General features: G+C 45.2%; 1 protein-coding gene and 1 pseudogene across 3 annotated transcripts; both read right to left on the bottom strand.

Annotated features, from left to right (window-relative positions):
- Window positions 1-331: 331 nt before the first annotated feature.
- On the bottom strand, window positions 332-15491 carry CDCA4 (cell division cycle associated 4). 3 transcript variants are annotated; one of them, XM_068192226.1, is made up of 4 exons: window positions 9007-9218; window positions 8184-8329; window positions 5469-5549; window positions 332-3177 (listed from the first exon to the last, which is right to left on the bottom strand). In XM_068192226.1, exons 3-4 carry the CDS (start codon window positions 5505-5507, stop codon window positions 2422-2424), a joined length of 795 nt encoding a protein of 264 aa, XP_068048327.1. In that variant the 5' UTR covers window positions 5508-5549; window positions 8184-8329; window positions 9007-9218; the 3' UTR covers window positions 332-2421. The 3 variants fall into 3 exon arrangements, with proteins under 3 accessions (XP_068048327.1, XP_068048325.1, XP_068048326.1); XM_068192224.1 differs by lacking the exons at window positions 8184-8329; window positions 9007-9218 and adding an exon at window positions 15467-15491; XM_068192225.1 differs by lacking the exon at window positions 8184-8329 and having other exon boundaries at window positions 9007-9217.
- LOC137476505 (SHC SH2 domain-binding protein 1 pseudogene) lies at window positions 10424-12005 on the bottom strand (annotated as a pseudogene).
- Window positions 15492-16272: the final 781 nt, after the last annotated feature.

Genomic DNA, 16272 nt, shown 5'->3' with positions numbered 1-16272 from the left:
GGAAGAGCATTTTTAAGATATCTTAAAATGAAATTGCTCATTTAATGAAAATGGAGGGTGTGGGGCAGAGGGGAACATGCACAGTTACTCAAACCTGTGGGTTTTCAACACAGTTCAGAGCAGTTTTGGCAAAGTTTCTCAGAGGAACAGAAGATATTTTAGTTATTCCAATCAATGCTGATGCTCCCTTTATAAAACTGAAACTGCCTGGCTCTGTTTTACCCTAAGGCATTTGCTCTCCAGTTCCATGGTTCACACACAGAAAAGCATCCAGAAAAATCACCTGCAGATTTATAATTTTTGAAAGAATTTCTGATATTACAACAAACACTACCAGATAAGCCAGCTTTATTTCACTGTGAGATACAACAGTTTTTATCTATATTTGGATCCTCCTGAATCAGCATTTATTGCTGCAATACCTATGAGTGATCTCTCAATTAAGACACGTAGCATGGGCTTCTCTGTGTTCCAGCTGTATCCTACAGACTGAACTTGCAAGTGCCTATATGCTATTTTGTCCTGTAGCATGAAGTTATTAATCAAAGTTTAACTACAGCAACTACAAGTTACCTTATGCCAAATTCAATACAAGAAAACATCTTCTAGTTCACTGAAGACTCACACCAAGTGCGTGGTTTTAGAACATGGAGCCAATACACTTTCAGCTGTCGAGTCTGCAAAATTTAGCTAAATGATACCTTTCCTCAAAGCAGATGATTCTAGAGCACGTAAGCTCAGTGGTCTCCTTATTCTTGAAGTGATACTCAAATGTTCTTAACACCCCTTTGGCACCCCCACCTCCAATCCCCATTCCAGGTCTGAGAATCTGCATCGTAGTTAAGGTCACTTATGGGAAGGCAGAGCCTGTCCACACAGCAAGGTTCTCTTTTCTTGTTCAGCACCTTGCTTGGCTCAGATCTACAGAAAACAACCACGTTACTGACAGATGTCTTCCCCTGGCACAGCCATGGCCAACACATTCTAGAAACCAATCCGTATTTTTCCCCTTCCCTGCGCTCTGCTAGCTTGGGGCTTTTCCCCAGTAGCAGCTTCTGATGGTAAACATTTGTTATTTTATAATAAAATCATAGGCTATACTCAAATTATCCCTTTCCCCCAAAAAAATCTCCGAGGAATAAGCTTAGTTATATACACTCTAAACTGAATATGCTGGAAGAAAACACCACCATCCATGTTGTATTACATTTTTTGTTATTAAAAAAAGCCAAGAGGAAACCCTTGGTAAGAGTGGAGCATATTAATTACGACAAGACATCATGACATACCAACCAGTAAGACTTAAAGGCCACTAATAACACTTTTTGTAGTAATTAGTGCAAGATAGTTATCCCATATAAACAAATATTTGATGGTAGACTTCAATGATAAACAATTCACTTGATGACATTTACATATAAATACACATAAATAAAAACCTGCATCATTTAGGTTTGTAGTTAACAAAAAGTATGGTCTGAAATGAATTAAATGTAGTTGTGTCTAGCTAGATCAAAACTCGTCCTATAATGATACTCAAGTATGTGGGGTATGAAAAGCATAAATGTACAATTCTCAATTTAGTAAAGCACTACTCTATAAAACAGAATCATGAAAACAGCTCTTACATTTTAATGCAAAGTATAAAATTGTATATTTACATTTACATACACTTTACTGAACTACATTGGGTAGCTCATGGTAAAAAACATCCCTTTTTGAAAATCTTGCAAAAAATACATCAACTGCTGATATGATCAAAAGTTACTAAGTTAGCAGCTGACATAACATCTGTAGTAAAAAATATATTTTAGGAAAATACCTGGAAAAATCTAAACACCAATAAGCACTTTAAAACTATTTTTGAAGTAAAAATTGTAGCAAAACCCAGAAGAAGCTAGCAAGGATAACAAGAACTGTTGCATACTGCTCTTTAAGAGCCATGTAGCGACTTAAAACAGAAGCAGCAGGTATGGTAGGAGTTTTGTGGTGTAACAAAGTGGAAACAGGAGGATAACAGGAAACCAGTTATCCAACTTCTCTCTCTGTTTATTACCATTTTTATGGGAGAAGTATAAGAAGATAAGAGAATCCCTCTCCCTGAGGATATCCTCCATCAAAGGCTAAAACAAATTGGTAAAAGGAACCCAATTTCAAGAGCCTTGGACCCCCAACATAGAAACATTTGCCATATGTACTTACAGTTCAGTGGACAATAAATCAGATTATTACACTACAAGTTGCAGGTTAACTTTAAGAGTTAACACTATTTTGCAATATGAAGTGCTTCTTAATGTATGTATCTATATAGTATATAGATATCTATAAAATACTCGTGCAGATTTGATAGAACAAACTGTGGAAATTGCTTTCTCAAGTCTTTTCTCCCATTAACAGATCTTTACCTCCACACAAGGAGGTTCAGGATTCAACAAGGATTTCCACAATATGATCAAGGTCATTAAGATCAGATTTACAATTAGAGTTAGAAGCTGTATTTGTTGAAGAAGAAAATGTTTCAAGGCTATCACAGTGTCCCATTTTTGTGTTGCTCATCATGCCAGTTAACATAGTATCAAGATCATAATAAGAATTGTCAACTTCTGAAAACAGATCTTCAACAGAATTAGGACTTTTGTTCTCCAGTGTCTCAAATATTTGATCTAAAGATTTTTGAAAGTTTCCTTTATTTTCTTGTGGATTCTCCATTTCCCACATGTTGCTCTGCAGGTTTCTTGGTGCTTGCACTGCAGAGGCTGTTGACATAGTTTCTGAACTTTCTTGTGCCTGATCACTCTCAAAGTCTTTATTGAAAGTACCGTAGGCTGGAACATGCTTTCCCTCAGCTTGATCCCTAGATGAACGACAGAGGATATCTGTTGAAACGAGACGATCCAGGGATGCCTGCCCTGTACTCTGTGCATTTATCATCTGCCAAGTCCCGTCTTGAGTCATTTCCTCTTGGATCTGCCGTACCGTGTTGGCTATAAGTACCGAACGACAAAGGTTGGGTTCGACCAGCATGTGACACAGCTGAAGTTTAACCAAGGACATATCTAAAAGTGATTGCCGCTGGAGATTATAGGAAGGAATAGCTTTAATACCAGCCAGAGTCCCTTCAATATCTTCTTCACCATCAAAACATTTTCTCTTTAATCCTCGCACAAACATTGTGTCCTGTTAAAAAAAACAAACGTATAAAAAAAAATAATGGACAACATAAACAGTTCAAGAGGGAGGAGGAAAAAAAAAGCACTAAAAAAGAGAACAGCGAACTTTAATCTTTTATTAAAAAGCAAATTCTTTAAAGATAGAAACATCAGAATTGTCATACCATGTTCTAGAATGGCCAGTGTGGTACAACAGGGGTCAGGAACATGTGGACCAGGTCCCAAAGGCGACATTCGGGAACCAGGGGTGAGCAGGTCCACAAGGCATGGCATCGGAGAGAGGCAGGGGCTCCCAGCTCTTGGCTCCCATTAAGCTCTGCACTTGATGGAAGTCAGGAGCCACTGCCTCGCACAGAAGCAAACATCTCACCGGCTGTATTTCCCCTACTGGAGAGGCAGTTTCTCCTCGCTCCTCCCGAGTTTCTACTGGCATGCTTAACCTCTGATTTTGGAAATAAAAATACAACCTGGCACACCATCTTTGAAAGATCTGACCCTTCCAGAACATTAATATGCCTAACAGAGTAACATGAAAAAAAAAACCCAAAAAAAACCCCATGGGCAGCACATGTGAAAAGATTAGCTTATTACAAAGAGAGTAGTATCTAGATTTGTTCCATGTAACTTGAGACACTCAGCAGAGGTGCCCAAAGCAGTTCTTCTGGTTCCCTTCCTTAGGTGAGTAAGTGAACCAAGTAATTCCAACAAGAACTGGGCAAGTCCAGTAAGGATAATCACAGTCATCCTCTGTATGGGCTTCTGTACTCCTTTCCCAGTTGACTGTAAGACAGGAAAATTCCTGTATTTGTAGCTTAGGTTCATCAGCTAAAAATACACAGGGTGCATGCAGGCTTTTCAGTATTCACACCCAAAATCATTTGCTGAATTCTACAAGGGGTAGCTCTCACGCACCAGCTCTTCTTCTGAATTGCACTAATTTTGACAACAGTGCCCCATGCAAATATTGCAGCTGGTCCCTTGGAATACAAAGTAACTTTTTTTAATGCAGTATATATCACTTCTTTAAGTCTTATAAAAATTGGGCTGCAAATGAAAGCTGATATCTGACCTTTAAATTTATGCTTCTTTCTTATTTTCCTTCTATGTCTTCTGTCCTTAGAATTCCTGTTTGCCCACTATTTGGGGGCTTTTTTCCAAATGAAACAGTCTTTCAACTAAAAGCTGATAAAACCAAAATACTATTGCAGTGTCTTTCTATATAACTACCCATTTTCCTTGATAAGCCCTAAACTCTGACTTGCTTTTCTGGTTGCTACGGTACATTCCACATATTTTCAAGGAATTCTCTCTCAGCTTTTTCAGAGACACTAAAAATCCACCAAAGGGCAACAACACTGTTCCTTTCAAAATACATTACATGCTTATCTGCTGTGAAAACCTGGGGATAGCACAGTAGCTAGATAAACACTTGGTCTGACTCTGTACAACATTTGTTACATTGCTGTATATATATCCATGAAATAACCTTTGTTGGGATTTGCCAACTCTTAAAAGATTTCTTTCCGCTGAAGGTACAAAACTCTTTAGAACTCATAATGTGCAGAGACTACAATATAGAATAAACTTCGTCTTGTAGTAATTTTTCATCTTAAAAGCTATCCATTTATTAACTATGTATTAAACACTTTGGACTTTTCTTCTAAAATTTTATCCTGACACCTAACATATTTGCATTACTCATATTAAATACTTGGTATTGGTGTTGCTCAATAGTTCCTTTTCCAGATTTTCAGACATTCCTGCAAACTTCCTATCAGAGGATATCCTATTTAATTATTCCTACACTTGTATGTACAGTAATTTCTGAACACACCCTTACCCCCCCATGTGAAATAACCTCTAGAAACATCTTTTGGGACTGTTTACAAATCATGCACGATCACATCATCAAACATTAAACACTTGCAGAGTTTGAAGCTTCTTTTATTTCAGCTTACATTCTTGTGAAGAGTAATTAAAACTTTAATTGAATGTTAACCTGGTTTCATACATCTATAATTTGGTATCTATATGCCTTCTAAGGCACACCAACAGAACAGAACACAGGAGAAAACCTGAAAACATCAATACATCACACACACTTGGGCACCTAGAAGCAGAGGAAAAACATTAATTGATTCTTAAAGGTAAACCTTTCATAGCATTCACTGATTTTTTTTCTAAAACTTGCTTTCAATTAGTATCTTACATCATAAAGCCAGTTCTTTGCCATCCTGTTCTCCTGCCTGCACAGAGTACCAGGTTACGGTTTCATTTAAGAAGCAAAAAGTGATGTACCAGGAATTGTGTTTGATGCAGTCCTTCCTCTTCTCCCATGCTACTGAGCAAGAGTCCATGCAGTAAAAGTGACAGCACCACCTGGCAAGCACAGGGAAGCAGGATGTCAGGCAGGGACAGGAGATGCAGAACAAGACAGTTTTGCTTCAGTATCTCTATCCTGTATGATGTGAGCATCATTCCCAGAAACACGAATAGTACTATTAAACCCAGTGCACAGTTAGAGCACAGATGGGATTTGGCCAACAGTACCCACAAAATCTGCAGCAGGAGGAAAATGCCAGTTTAATTCCAAGTCCTCAGCTATTGCCCTGACCTTTGGACCAGCCCCTCCCTTATGCCTACAGCTTTGTCATTTAAAAAGAAAACAAAAATTTTTAATATGAGCATTAAAGTGTACACAAACAAAAGGTAATAAAAGCAAGTCTTCCTTACTTTAATTACAAAACCATAGTTTTCACCTTTGCTGTACAAACCCATGTATATCTGTAGCATCTAGAGGAAATGAGGTGGCACAAACACAAAACTGTAACATAGCAAAACATGAGAGCATTTTCCTTTACAGCATAGAAACTTTATGACTAAGATTTACTTAGCAAGATGACAATAACAAAAGTAATGACAGTAATTAAACTGCTTTAACAATAAAGGCTGAGCTTTTAAAACCCATTTAAAGCATAATAAGATTTGAGATCTCAAATACAACTTCACATCACATGCAACAATTCCCTTAGCTACGGTGATGAAAAAGAATGCTGTTCCAACAGGCTACAAAAACTTTTATAATAAACTATGGAAACAATTCAGATACTTTTCTAGACATGTCTGTGCAGTACAAGACAGTTCTGTGTCTGCAGCTGAAGTGCATACCTGGAAAAGAAACAAATAAAGAGGATGCACATGGAGATCTGTTCTTATTTTCTGTTTTGTGCAGTAATAAACAATTTTTCAAAATTGCTTCTCTCAAATGGAGGGGGAAGAAGATGGATGACAAAGGACTTGGGGGTGAGAGTGCAGAAAATATGTCTTTCCTCAAGAAGCTGCATACTTGTTAAAATACCACAATGGAGAAAAAAAAACACCTTTAACATTCTCAAGCCAAAAACTTTTGACTTGATCCCAGATATTCAAACTAAATTATGTTATGTCATGGAAACTGTATTTCAAACAACTCATAGTCTCTTTCTTTATGGACTGAGCTCGCAGCAACTTTATAAACAGTGTCTTAAGGCATCTGAACTACAACTTCAGTCAGACACCATATCAAGTCAATAAACTATTTCTTATTTCTGGCAAACACTTTATGACACTATAAAAGTTCAGAAGTTTTTGCTCCCCAGGTACACTTTGAACACATTCTATAAATGAAAAGTGATCTCTTTGAGAGCCTGTGTCTGGTAACTATTTGAATCCCAAAATTTCTACTTTATTGGAGGGTAGGTGACAAGGGCATAAAAAAACATCCAACATCAAACACCCCCCACCTCCCTGCCAAGAACTACAGGTAAAGATGGTGCAGTCATGAGAAAAACAAGCTGAAATATTTTCTGAGGCTGTTTGGTATAACTGACAATTTTAGAGGGAGAGGCTGTGGCTGTTTGTCTCCCAAAATAAGGCACAATACAGGAGTGGACGCTGCTGTTGGTAAAAGAGCAATTATCACATCCACAAACTAAATGACAGGGGATGCTGGCAGACCAGTCCAGTCTGTAATCTATTAATGTACTACAGAAGGAAGGTTTTCCCATGCAATATAATAATGTGTAAAACCTTCTGCATGTGATTCCAGGTTCTTCCCTAGGTCAATACCCAAACCACATGGACCTCTGTTAGTATAAATTTGAAGAATATGTCCATCACAGCAGTCATTTATCTGGGTTCTATAAACTGGCATAGATGTGTACCTCAGCAACCAAGTTCTCAGTAAAAGCATATTAACTTCATAGCTATTATCAGATGCAATTAAAACTGTGCAAACAAATGACCTCCCACAGACTCCCCTACATTATCACCAATAAGCACTCATCTCAAGAGACTTCTAAATTTGAAACTTAATTAAAAACTAAGTATCTTTTCCTACTGATTTACCTACTAACATACTCAGAAAGGCATTAGCCATTGTGTAAAAACATTTTGGTACTTCAGAGGAAGACTGCTGCTGCTGCTTCAGAGTCAAGGTGTTCAAAATCCCCTGATAATTTCAAGCAGCACCTTTCTCTATCCAAGAGACAGCATCTGGACGAGCTGCATCATCTCCTTTCTTCTTCTGCTACCTCAGTGTCATGAGCCCAAACTTTGTGTATTCAACTAAGCTGCTGTTTGAAACAGCTATGCAGAAAAAATGTTGTCAAGGAGACAACAGCTAGCTGCACCATAGTGCACTAAGGGAAAAGGAGTTTTGTGGGTTTTGTTGTTTCACTTTTTTTAATAAATAATAGCATAGCATTATGTAATTAATTACAAGTTTTGCTTTTAGGATAAACAAAGTCTTCTTTACAAAAAAGGTGCTTGAAATTTGATTCAATTCTTATTAGAGCATCAACTTAAGACATTCCAAGTTCACACACAATTCAGACTCATATAGTGATATGCTGCCAAAGAGACAGTTAAGTACTTTAGGAAAAAACAAAAAGCTGCTTCCCACTAACTGGGGTAACAGAGAAGATAGGGAATTTCAGCAGAGCTTATCTTTAAGAGAAAGCAGACAAGACGTACCTAGGCCAGTGCTGGAGGCTCAGTGAAGCACAGTGCTGCTTTTTGTACAGCCGTAAGTACAGTGATGATGGTTAGCACGGGAAGGCAAGAAGGGGCCGTATCTCCCCTCTACCACTCTAATCCTCTCCACTCCAACACTGGCTTTTCTAAGAACCGTGGGAAGAAACCAAAGCTCTGTGTAACAGTGGAGAAAAAGACGGAAAAAGAGCTACTCCTCCTCTTTAGCCATGCACGTGTTTCCATACGGTGCTGTCGAGGTATAAGGTGGAATGCAGACACAGCAGAGGGACGGTAAGGCCAGAAGCATCGCTATTCAGACTGGAACAAAGGCCCCTATAAAGCACTGGGGTCTGCCCACCCCCGGGGCGTAGGGGCCTGGCAGGCACCTCTTTGGCACCCGAGAGATTTGGGAAGGGGTTCCAGCACACGGGGAAGGGCAGGCTGAGCAGATGGGACAGGAGCTCGTGGAAACGCAGGTAGGGGCCGGGAGCGCTGAGCGGGGGGAGCCCGCAGAGCCGGGGGGAGAGGCGGGACCGGGGCGGGGAGCGAGGGGGAGCTCCCCGCCAGTGGGAGGGCAGCGGAGTGCCCGGGAGAGGCGCGGAGGAAGAGGGAGCGGGGCTGCGGAAGGGACCGAGAGGAGGAGAAGTGCAGAACGGGCCCCCTGTCCCGCCCGCCCCGGCCCCCTCAGCGCTCCCGGCGGTTACTCATCGCCTCGCGCTCTCGCCGCCATTTTGAATCGATCCCGTCCCTTCCACGGGTTCCGCCGGCACCGGCTTCCCGCGGATCCGACCCAGCCCACCCCGACCCAGCCCACCGTACTCACCGCCTTGCCACTGCTGTCGCCGGCGCACGCCCGCGCAGGAACTCCCGCTCGGCTCCCGCCTCACCGTCCGCTCCGAGCCTGAGGGACGGGCGGGGCCAGCCGGCCCCGCCTTCCCCCGCCCGCCATCTTATTGTCAAAGCCCACAAAGGGACCCGCGGCCGCCGGGGGCGGGCCTTCCCCGGAGACCGCGCCCACCAGGGAGCGGCGGCGCCTGCTATTGGCTGCTGCCCAGCGTTGCAGGCGCCACTCGCCGCTGCGATTGGCTACAACGCCCGCCTGTCCCGCCCCTGGGCTCCGCCCCTGAAGGCGGTGGGGTTGCCATGGCAGCCGGGCCCTTCCCCTCGGCCGTGAGAGGCTGAGGGAGGCGGGGGCGGGGGCGAGGCGGGGCCGCCCCGATTTCAAATCGCAGCCAAGGCCCCGCGGTGCGTCTGGGCTCCCGGCCACGGGCTCCGGCGGGAACAGGTTCAGACCTGGCCGTGCTGCAGCCCGCGGGGAGCCCTGGCGGGGGAAGGGAGAGGGGTGAGGGAGCGTTGTGAGGGAGCGTTGGCCGCTCCGGTCCGGGCGCTCCCCGCCGTCAGGCGCCACTTCCCTCAGGGACGGGGATCCCGGGGGCTGCGCCCCGCGGGGGTGACAGGAGGCCTCAGCACTCCATTAGCAAGGCCTGTGGCATTTCCTGTTCGGGCCCGGCCGCCCAGCCCTAGGTCTCGCAGTCGGAGCCAGGAACCCGCGTGCTGGGGGCGGGGGGGATGTCTCACACCCCGCAGGCAGCCGCTGTCTGAACACGAGTCAGCAGTGAGTGCCCAGGTGGCCGAGAAGGCCGGTGGCATTCTGGCCTCTATAAAGGAATAGTGTGGCCAGCAGGACCAGGGAAGTGATCGTCCCCCTGTACTGGGCACACCTTGAGCACTGTGCCCTGTTCTGGGCCCCTCAATTCGAGAGCACTATTAAGGTGGCTGGAGTGTGTCCAGAGATGAGACCAGAGCTGGTGAAGAGTCTGGAGCACAAGTTTTATGAGAAACAGCTGAGGCAGCTTATGGGTGTTAATTCTGGCGAAGGGGAGGCTCAGGGGAGACCTTATCACTCCAATTTTCCTACAGGAGGGTGCAGCCATGTGGGGGTCGGGCTCTGCTCCCAGGGAACGAGTGACTGGGCAAGGGAGAACATAGCCTTAAGCTGTGCTGTTGGGAGTTTAGGCTGAACATTAATTTCCTCACAGAAGAGGTGATTAGGCACTGTAATGGGCTGCCCAGGGAGGTGGTGTAGTCACCGTCCCTGGAGGTGCTGGAGGAAGACTGGACGTGGCGCTTAGTGCCATGGTCTAGTTGACAAGGTCCTGTTGGACTCGATGATCTCAGAAGCCTTTTCCAACCTAACTGATTCTGTCCTGAAGCTGCCGCTGCCCTGCTCGGTGAAACCCCTCCCCAAACCTTGCCGCTGTGACCCCAGCCCGACGCAGCTGCACATCTGCAACCACTTAGGCCGCCCCAGCGTGTCTCGGTCGCTCTCCCGGCCGAGCAGCTACGTGCCGGCGGCTCCGGAGCAGCCCGGGGGAAGGAGGGGCGGCTGGCCCGGGCTGCCGGAGCGCCGCAGAGGCGGCAGCTGCCGCCTCCCGCCCCCGGGGCGCGGCGGGACGGGGAGGGGAAGGAACTGGAGAAAGGGTGGGATAGGCAGCCGGAGCTGGAGGATCGGCGAGGCTTGCAGCTGAGGTTCTTGCCGGAGAGGCTGGGAAACAGCAGAGATGTAGCGTCATACAGTAAAGCAGGAGGAAGTAACATTTCCATAGCAGAACAAGATCTACTTTTGGGACAAGACTCGGTCATCTCTTGTCACTTCATCTGACTCTTCTTTGTAGAAGTAGCCCCAAATTCATTTGCAATTTCGTAGTTGGCTTCAGTTTGCTCAGAAATGTCAGCTCTCTCCTGAAGCTGTGCATTCAGGCAATTGTTCGTACCTGAAGCCTGTACACAGGCTGGTCATCCCCCACCTGGGTGGGCTGTGTTCCCTTTTGTTCTGGCTGCTGAAGCATCCTTTACATCAGAGACCATCATTGATCTGACCTGGACTATACTATATCCTTTATTATTATGGATCACATTACTGAGCACGGTTACCTTGGGAATACCACAATACTCATCTAAGAAGTTGTCTGTAAGTATTCCCTCCTTGCAGCAGTACATACCATTGCTCAACAAAGTGCATGCACTACCTGGTTATATTTCCACACCATCACCCTTGGCATCACACAGATCTGACTTTTTCATTAATAGCCTGGCTGATGTCTGCACTATTATGCCTCTGGTTTCATGATGTAACACATGATTCTCCAGGGTGGTTTTCCCATGATGAATATTTAAAAGTCCCTTCAAAACTTCATGTAGCACTCACTTCAAACTGGAGATCCTTATGTTGGATTCTGTACAGTCAAGAAAGATGTCTCCTTTCTTTTGTTTATTTTACCACAATATAAAAGCATAGCCTTGGAGTTCAACTGAATCAGCACCGCAGAACAGGCCCTCTAGAATACGGTGACCAAAACAGATGATGACTGTGTCTGCTTCATAACAGGCATTTACAGCTGTCAGTGGATTATGGTGAAACTATATTTCTAGGTCTTTACCACAATCAGCTACAAGCCCAGAATCACACCATGCTCTCAGATGTCAGAAGGCAGCCTCAGTCAAGGCTCAACACATCACACAAAGTAATTCAAGTTATCTTCCTCCTTCTCCCTGTCCCAGTCCTCCAGATGCAATGGTAGAAGAGCCTGACACGCTCTACAGCTTGTGCTGTCTGGTAAAACTCTCCCAACTCATCACATAACCCCCAGCTCCCACACTGGTGTCCCTTAAGCTTCTAGGATCTTCTGCTTTCAGAGCTGAGCACTCCATATCAGCCCCCCCAACAAGAACCTCAAACACATTTGTATGCCAGATTTCCTGCCATCCGCATGGTGCAAAGACTTTGTCCAGGTACTCAGCTGTGAATTGTGTCACCTCCAAAGATTTGCAATGTTAAGAAAGAGTTTGGACCTTAGGTTCCGAGCCAGAGTCAGTTTCTTTCAGCTTGAGGTGGTGCCTCTGGAGAGGGATCCCAAACAAAGAAATCCCTGGGCCTTTATATCCCCACAGTCTGTGCACCTCATCTTCCTGTGCCCAATGGTGGTTTATGGTCTGGAGTCTTGTAACGCCTCATGGAATTCTTTCTCCATGTCCACGTGGGCAGGCCATTAATTGTTCTTATCCTCCATCCTGAGGCCCTTCAGGATCTCAACTCTTATCTGAAGATACCCAGTCTTTCTCTGTTTACTCCCCTGCTTAGCTCTCCATGCTGACAAAGTTCAAAGTTCCTTGACGCCAAGTTTTGAGCAGGACCCACTCATGCTAAACCGTCAGCAAGTTACAATAAAAATTTAACCCTAGACAATTAATTTCTAACATTGTAATCCCTTACATTCAGTCAGCCAAGATGTAATCCTGGTAATCTCTAAAATGCTGGTGAAACAAAAGATGGTCAGTGTGAAAAATATCTGGAAAAAGTACATTCCCACTGGGCACAGTCTTTCCTAAAGCAGTACCTGGTTTGTCACTCCAGAAGCCATCACTCCACACATTCAGCATATTCCTGGAGCAGACAGATCTCGGCTCTGCCACCTCGGCTGCTCCCGCAGGCCACCGGCTCCCACAGCTGGCGCAGCAGGGCCTGACCCTCCTCCCACCCGGCAGCCCCAGCTCAGCAGGAATTCAAATAGGTATTCCCACAACAAATCCTGCAAGAACCTTTGAGCCTCCGTGGAGGCCCCTTTCGAGGCAGTGTGGGGGCTGTTCCCTGAAGGATCACAGCTCGGAGAGTTCATTTGCATTGCTCTTTCTGGTGACAGCATCATCTGTATAGAGTAAGGTACTTAAGTCCCCTCTCCGTATCCTTTTTTCTTTTTTTTTTTTTTTCCTGTGTAGCTACAGTGAGAGGATCACGACATTTTTGTTTATGTTTTTTTCCCCCCCAATAACCTCTCCAGTGAAACTGGAGGATGTCTTATGGCTTAAGAACTACATCATCTAAGTTTCTGACTAAACCAGTGAAAGAAAAATTGTCAAAGATTCTCCATCTTCGTTAAAAATCTGAGAAGCTAGTGATGTCTCGTCATTTGTTTATTCTCAGCAGAAAGCAACTCTCACATCTCACATGTGTGAGGAACGAAACTTGAAAAGTCAAAATGGAAAAAGCTGGACAGATCTTTGCAAAACAATGCAGCCTGAAGTATTTACTAGAGGGCTGGAAAGAGCTGTCTGCAAAACTACCTGACAGGGGAAAATGGAGGTGAAGAAAGCAACTACATACAAAGAAAAGGAAAAAAAAGTGAGGGAATCATTGGCCAGGATCATCAGGAGAGCTACTATTACTTCTAGCATCAATCACTTATATTTTTTCCCCACATAGTCCTACTACAATACATCTTTCACAGTTCTAATTCTTTAAAATATCTAGTCTTTTCACAAGACCATATCCTAAAACTTATTGAAACTTGTTTGTAGTTCAATCTCTCTCAACAATATCTCTATTCTATAGCCGTCCTAAATCAACACACCTTATCTCAGTGTTTATATATACAAATGTACAAGATTGTGTGAAATTTCCATCAAGTTTTAAGAATTCTTTACAAATCCATTTCTCACAAGAGCATATACCCAAAGCTTCTAGACATTGGGAGGCATTGCACCTAGTGGGACACTGCAGAGCAGCCTGCCTGCTGAGGAAATGAGTAACATGGGTGACAGGGAAAAGGGTGCAAATCAGCTCAGCAGGTCTCTCCTTGGAAGTCGGGTCACCACTGACACGCAGCAAGATCTCCAGAGCGAGTGGAAGTTCTGAAGGGATTTAAAAGCACTGGCAGCCTGTATAAAATATGAATGGGATGCTCTCTTTGTCTGAAACAGGAGGCACCAGGGCTGGTGTAACAGGAGCAGGCATTGCCTCCATCTTTCCAAGCAGGTCCGAGGTGTAGATCCATCTTTAGCACATGGACGGAGTGATTTGAGCTGCAGCCCCAGCCTCCGAGCAGGAGGGCCGGGTCGAGCGGAGCTGCTGCCTTGAGCTCCCTTCCCTTGGCTGGGCAGCGGATGCCTCGTGCTCGGTGGAAGGACGGGCTTGGCTTCAGTCCCTGAGAGCTGCGTGCGCTCCAGCCGTGCCGCCTCCCCGAGCGGAGCATCCGCGGCTGCGGCAGCCGAGCCGGCAGCCAGCTCCGGCTCTCCCCATCCCGCCGCCCGCCTGCTCCGCCGGGAGCCCGGCCTGCCTCTTCCTCCGGCGGTGGCTGGTACCGGCTGGTGTGACCTGCGTGCCATGGGCGCTGGAAAGCAGCCACTGCTCCCTGCCGCCCAGCCCCCTTCCTTCCCGTCTGGAGCAAGCCTGTGCTGGGCTGTGCTTGATGCCTCGGGAGCTTTGCTGCTCCTTTCTCAAAGCTGCTCAGCCCCCTGCTGAGCTGGCCAGTCTTTCACACATTAGCTGTGACGGGAAGGCTGTTTAGAGCTGGATAATGTTTATAAAACCGCAGAAATTAACAGAAACGCAGTGTCCAGGAGCAGGGCTAACACTACCCTTTTAAAAGACAAAAAAACCCCTAACCCAACAAAACCAGACATGACTCAGCCCTGAACCGGAAGCTGTGAGCTGTCGCCAGTGCAGTGCTGTGCTCTGGCTGGTGACTCTTTTTGAGAGACAAGGTGTGTTAGCTCAAGCTCTGTGCATTACCAGCACAACTGCCTGTGGTTTGGAAGAGTTTTTTGGCTGTGATCCCACTGGTTCAGAACGGGGACAGAGCTTGCTTGCCTCTGCCTGCTAAAGACAACGTGGACTTGTTCTGAGTCTGTATTGTTTCTCTCATAATTACTGTTTGATTACAGCATTTAAGATATGTTTGTCTTTTTAATTTCGCTCTAGAGTAGGGCAGGAGGCCCACTCCTAGTACACATAGTTTCCTTTAAGCCCAACCTGGCAAATTCTGATTACTTCTGAGATAGGCAGGATAATGAATCAGTCCTGAGTGCTTCTGCAGACAGGCACATTCCTGCAGCAGAGCTCCCCTAAAAAATCCAGAGGCAGATGGAAAAACAGCTAAGGAGTAATTAAATGTGGCTGTTCCTCAAGAAACAAGCCTGTAGTAGCAGCTCAGCTGGGCCCCATAAGCCAGGTACAGGATAAAACTTCACTGCGTTCACTCTTGCAGCCACAGTGCGCTGAATGTAAGAGAAAGTGGTTTTGGGTCGTTGCAGTGTGCTAATGCGGGGATCACCAAAGGTGGCTGGAAGTTCTGCTCAGCCTTCAGCGAGGGTAGGCTTCTCCCTCACTGCTCTGAGCCTGGATGTTACTCCTGCCTGTAGGAGGGATTAAACAAAGAGCAGCGGGCTGGTGCCTGTAAAACAAACCAAAAGGTTTGTAGTAAGCGAGTGAACATTTGCGGGCTAACTGTAGCTTGATGTTGGATGATAATGATGCTGGCATCAAATGTCAGTGGCTTACAAAATGAGAATAGCATAGTCAGAGCACTCATCACCCCAGCTAATCCACGCAGCAGCTAATACATGTCTGAATATGGCAGTGTTGGCTCAGCTGGGGGTTTGAAAAACTGAGCAGTGGCGGTAGGCAGGTGATGGGAGGGGTGTGTGGCTGTCAGCACAACAATGGCAAAGCATTCTGTTCTTAGGCACAAATCTGTCTGCCTCAGGCCACCAGCCTCAGGCCTTGGGTTTTATGGCTGTGGGTATCTGATCTGTCTACTAGGAGGCCATGGGGATTAGGAGTGATGTGAGCCAAGAAATGAATTCTTTGTAAGAACTTGTACAGACTAAGATACTCTGTGAGTTTAAAGCAGCCCTGCTGTTTTTACCCAAGCCAGCTAGTGGCTTTATGGAACCAATAATAAATTGGTAAGGAGAGGTATTAGTATGTTTTGATTGTAGGAAATAGAGTGAAAACAGGACGCAGGGAAGCACTTAGGCTTGCAGTAATCCACTAACTCTCTTAGCTTGCCTGGCTAAAATGGTTTGGTTGGAGTTAAAGACCCCTCACAGGCCCTCATTGTTGAAGTTAGTGACCATGAGTTTCCTCTTACAGTGGAAAGGTACTGAAAGAAAGAGTGCCCTCATTACAGTATTTGTTTAATCTCTTGAACCAGGATGATGTGACAAAATAAAAGTAAAAAGCAGTGTTTTCAACAAGATCTACAGTTGCCAGCAAATTCAGAGAATGTGTTCTCCATGGCAGGTGAAAAGT

This window comes from Anomalospiza imberbis, chromosome 6, assembly GCF_031753505.1.
Source record: "Anomalospiza imberbis isolate Cuckoo-Finch-1a 21T00152 chromosome 6, ASM3175350v1, whole genome shotgun sequence".
NCBI classification, from domain to species: domain Eukaryota; kingdom Metazoa; phylum Chordata; class Aves; order Passeriformes; family Viduidae; genus Anomalospiza; species Anomalospiza imberbis.
This window is presented reverse-complemented; position numbering and strand designations above follow the sequence as displayed.

Bases quoted from the DNA above. Each gene is read 5' to 3' on its own strand.
- CDCA4 (XM_068192224.1), bottom strand. From the start codon at position 5,507: ATGGGAGAAGAGGAAGGACTGCATCAAACACAATTCCTG. The intron at 3,178-5,468 runs GTACATCACTTT...TTTTTTTAACAG, and splicing joins TGCATCAAACACAATTCCTG to GACACAATGTTTGTGCGAGG.